Source organism: Opisthorchis viverrini (genome assembly GCF_000715545.1).
Source record: "Opisthorchis viverrini unplaced genomic scaffold opera_v5_984, whole genome shotgun sequence".
NCBI classification, from domain to species: domain Eukaryota; kingdom Metazoa; phylum Platyhelminthes; class Trematoda; order Opisthorchiida; family Opisthorchiidae; genus Opisthorchis; species Opisthorchis viverrini.
The window spans coordinates 5,024-10,262 of NW_008752785.1; the positions used below are offsets into that span (position 1 = coordinate 5,024).

Genomic DNA, 5,239 nt, shown 5'->3' on the forward strand with positions numbered 1-5,239 from the left:
TTGCATAACAGTTTGGTTTTCGCTGGAGAATCACAACTGAATCTCTCCCGTTCATGATGTTCTTTAAAGATGAACACAATGTCATCCATGTACTCTATATTAGCAAGATTCTCAACAGAAACCATCTGAACACCGGAATTCTTATGACATTCCAGCGTTTGTCTCATTACTTCATCAGCGGGGAAGTTCAACAAGAAATTGAACAGGCTTCCTGGAGCAGCAAACGGTAGTAGAGTGCTCCTCATATTTTTAGCTTAGATTTTAATTACCCTCCGCATGGAAGATGATTTTGTACTTTTTTAAGCATTTGCTGAAAACCTGAGCGTCTCAACTCTTGAACATAACCATGATTTAGCGAAAAAACGGATGACAGTATCTTTCGGTTTGTCAAATGTACCAGTGTATGACAAACAACAGTCACTGAAACAAACAAACAGAAAATGAACTGGGGATTCAAAAACTGCTCACCTCTTTGGTATCCGAAAGATGCGAGATTTTAAGCGGAACGATTTTTGGATCTGTGGCAATTTTCTGATGTTTTATAGGTTGCTTTATTGGTTATATGGCTAATCAGTGAATATAAACTCTTGATACTACGCGAGTTGATCACACAGCTCATCAGATATCCGTAGTCGCATGACAAGTTTCCATCTGAGAGCTGATAATTCGCTATCGAAGCCTTTTTCAACGGTTTAAGGCACTAACCTATGAGCTTCCACATTTATCTACCCCTTGAATTACTTAGACTTGAGTGTATAATGCATACATGTAAATCTCAGCTGCGAATTTGAATTTCTGCCTATCACAATCACGCTTCGCGCGATTGATTTTTTTGCGAATGTCTGGGTTTTATTCTTCGGCTTTAGTATTTGCTGGCTTGGCTGATTACGTGGAGCCGCTGTGGATTAGTGTGTATCTATGTATACCATCTCTTTCATTCTTCCTTCATCTTCCTTATTCCAGCACACAGTTAAAACACTCAGGGAGATTCAAGGCATATTGATTTGAAAGGCGATCTTCCAATGTTCTGACCCAACCTTGTCAGCAGTGAAAAAATTTATAGTTCCAGGAGGTGAATTCCAGGCGCCTGGCGTGCAGGGCGAGCGTTATCGCTATTCCACCAGCATGTGATGAATTCAGCTGAATGTGAATGCTACAAATATCGCAACAATCTACAGCTCATCAAAAATTTGTCCAATTTACTGGCGGTTGATCAGATGGCAGGTGATCTGTTCGCCGAGCTTGGCAGTTGGCTTGCAAACGTTTCCTCCTCATTCAACTGCGCACTGACGATGTCTCCTCGACTGAGAACGAAACGTTTGCAAGCCAGTTGCCAAGCTCGGTGAGTGGATCAACTGTCATCTGACTAACCACCAGTAAACACGTCCGAGCTACCTATATTTTGACAGTTGTCCAATTTGTTCCAAACGTTCATAACGCTACTCGGCCTATCAATACGGTGCCCATAGTTTTCGGCCAGCAGTCATTTCTGTTCCACGCATTGTCATCCGTGTGCATTTCGACCAAAGAAGCCTGCTCTTGAAACATGGCCATCCGGTGACATTTTTGACGTGATTTTATTCATTGGTTCTTATTACGCTTAAAGACCAGAATCAAGGACGGTTTTAAGTAGCCGAGTCCTGTTGAGCATTAACGTCAATTCTAAAGGCAATTATGATACATTCACATTCTTCATTAGTGGCTACGGAAAGGAGGGTTTCATGGTTTTGATTGGTAGCTGTCAAATTACGAACTAGACAAGAAGTTCGTATAATGTGGGCTGTAGCTTAACTACTATTATTTCATTTCGAAGGACTTCCACCGTACAAGAATTTTGTCCCTCGATTCCTTTTCGATCGCGACTTCAGCGGAACAATCTGTCTAATTTTCTTTTCTATTAGGACGGTATTTTTAGAGGGACAAAAAACAAAGCAGTTCCTGCATCTGATTAACAGAGAGTTTATTGCCGATGGACGTTTGGATCAACAGTGGAAATTGCAATCAGAGGGCTCGCTCCAGAAACTAAATAAATTTAACTGTATGGAGTTGCTTTACGGTCTGGTACACTAGCAGGCTATGTTTTCCTGTCACAGAGGCCAACAGGGCACACATTCTCTTTGAAGACCAGATTCAGATCAAAACGGAAAACAGAAACATTTGTGTAATGAATATGTGTGCTTATATTACAACGAGATTATGACTACTGAGAGCTCCCCAAGTAATATATCGTCGCTGTTGCCAAATGTTTCCGTCAAACCTCACCAGCTTACTTCATTTCACAGTTGTTACAAGTTAAGAAACGCTCCGTTTTCACTACCGACCAAGCTAAACGAACTATTTCCAGCGGAGATCTTGATTTGTCAGAATGTCATGGATTTCGATCGGTTTTGGGATGAGCAGTTTTTGCAGCAGATTGTTTACCTCGTGGTTTTGTTAGACTTATTGATTATGACTGTTGCATTTACCGGTATTTCCTGAGAAAAATGTCAGTTTCTCATGTTGGGGGTTCCTCTAGAGATTGCATGCAGGGGCGATGTATAAGGGGATATCTTTTGCTGACTTTATCCTCCACGATTATCATCCACCTATGTAGTGCGAAGGGCTCAGATGCCTCAGTGTTTCGAACTTGCACGACTCTATGGACATGTCACAGAACAGCCTCTATTGCTCTACAATCTTTGTTCCAGCTGCATTGGAAGTATCAAATTTGATCTAGCCTTCGACTGGTGTGGAGAAGCAGGTATTGATTTATCTCAAAGGGACGGTTCCGCGTTCACCTACTTCCTCTACATGGCTGGTGTTTCTCAACTTTACTCAGCCTATAAGAATATAGACCTCAAATAACCTCTCAACCACTAGAGACCCCAAATTTTGAAGTGCCCAGGATAATTTCACATAACATTAATCTCGACAGTTTGAACACCGTAATGCTTTTTTTGTGAACTTTACAAAACCATTGTAAGTTCGATACTCTGACAAACATCTTATCCGTTCCAACTTTCCAGGGCCATCCTTGTATTAGGATACGACTAGATTATCAATGCTCTACGATCTCCTTTGCTGCAGTTTCCCCGTCTTGCTTGCTTAACAGAACAAAGTGAGACTGATTTCCAACCATCCAGGTCGAGTGGATTCTCAATGAGCAATGCACCTCGATGCCATGGTGATCGAGTGGTTGTAAGATGGCTACTCGATGGAACTTTTCTTTTGATCTACAGGTGGCCAAGACATACAGGACATTCAGAGGCCTGTGAACATGTACGTGATGCATGGGGTCCAAAAGGAAGTTATGAAAGAACAATGCTCCTGGAGGAGGAAGGCACAGGCACCACATCATAAGGATATGTGAATCGAAAAAAGCAGATCTGTAGACCTTGATATGTGTTTGGAATACTAAGATAAAAGCAGATATGTTGGCAATTATTAATTTCAAGTACTCACGGCTGAAGTACAAGTTTTTTGAAAGCGATATTCTTATTGAACTGAATTTCGATCAAAGTAGTGTATCGAAGGAGGAGAAAATCACGTACTTCCTGAGGGTGTTTCTTATACGGAGGGTGTACTGTAACACAAAGACAGATCAATAAAGAGATTTGAGCGCATCTTCAAATCACCATTGATGACTTAAGAGGTCTGTGGATAATGTATTGTCAACTTATGAAAAAGACAAAAATGTTGAGGTATTCAAACCGTCGTTTTATTATGGATTTATAGAGATGAAAAGACCAGTGTGGCCGATTGCCGTTTTGTTATGAATACTTCGGTTGGTTGAGCTCAGCTCATTGAAGTAATGCATCTTTCTAGACAAAGGAACACAAACATGTGTATTTTGTATGTTCAGTCGAACACAAAACTGTCTGTTTTGATTCTCTTTCGTAAGAAGTGGTTGCAGATGCACAGACGTTTGAAAACGCAGGCAGACCGGCCTTTGTCGTCGTTATATCTTCTAAACTGATAAGCCATAACAATGGGAAGGGAGAGCTTTTCACGATACATTTGTCCTGGAGCCATGTCTGGACTTTATGATGGAAATGGTTTGCTGTTTGTGTGTGTGTGACAGTGTCGAACAGGGCGTTAGGAAGAAAAAACCAGTTTGGTTTAGCAGTGGTAGATGAAATTGGTTTAATGATCATATTTCTAAAACGGAGACTAGAGGTTCTGAAATGCCTCAGTATTTAGTCTGGCTGTTTCGGACATGTTTGAAGCACGACCTGAGAAAGAATATTCCGCTGAATCATATGCGGTGGAACTCCAGATCCGGCATGTACCTCCAAACATAAGCCGCCAAAAGCAGTGTTCTCCGGGCCGTTGGAGAAAACGCGTGTCTTACGACCGGTGACGCTCAGTGGGACTGACTAACAGTTACAGATGTGGCAGTCACAAGTAGTGTGATCGTCAGCCAGTCAGCACATGACGGCGGAATGTGGTTTCCCTGATTGAAGGACGAGCGCGCCATATCCTATCCGTGTACGAGTTATTATGCTGATCAGCCACTCGTAGCCGAAAGTTTTACTTCTTCAGAACACCATCCGGGAGGCTGCGGGTTCAAAACTCTGTGAAGTTTTGTGAAATGCGCACTGCTGATGATTGCCAATAAGGATGAAACTGTTGTACAGTGGTTCTAGACGTTCCGTTATGGATGGGCTTCACTTGCAGGATGAAAACTCAACGGAAAATTCCAATATCCCACCACTAACAACACAGCCTATCCTGGTTTTGCTGTGGTGACAGAGGGGAAGTGGAGAAGATGAATCGGGAGTTTAGTGGCGCTGGATGTGGGTTTTAAAACTGTCAAATGGCTTGTAGTTAATGTGTTGGCTATCAAGTCACCCTTGTGGTTATTCACTAAGAGTATTCGACCTCCTTAATTCTTTTTTTCCAGCTTGGGAGTTGAATTAGAAAGGGTAGCCATTTTTGAAAGTGTTTTACATCGCTCAGGATCAGCAATCCGGGATGTTGTGGAGATTTTGTCCCTACAGGAAACAAAGCCTTCATTCTCCACAGTTCTTGTTTTAATAACTTCAGTATTATCACATTTTTCCTACACATAACTTGTGCCCCACATAAACGTTATTATCGAGACATGTGTTAGCCGACCGTTTGATGTCACGATAACTTGGATTTTCAGTAATATTCAAGGTAAAAAACTGACCTAAAGATTGTTTTGACGCGCATGGATGAGCCGCATATTTATTCAGCGTCATCCAGCTGGACAGGCATTTGAAGTGAGAGCACCCAA

The 5,239-nt window shown here is 41.9% G+C and overlaps 1 protein-coding gene across 1 annotated transcript in view; it reads left to right on the forward strand.

Moving 5' to 3' along the window:
• Positions 1–1,007, forward strand: part of T265_15792 (hypothetical protein) — a gene marked incomplete at both ends in the record, with an annotated part of 2,937 nt that extends 1,930 nt beyond the window's left edge. Inside the window, one exon of the mRNA XM_009179144.1 lies at positions 964–1,007. Coding sequence (XP_009177408.1) covers positions 964–1,005 — 42 coding nt within the window. The remainder of the gene's footprint in view (positions 1–963) is intronic.
• Between the last annotated feature and the right edge of the window lie 4,232 nt (positions 1,008–5,239).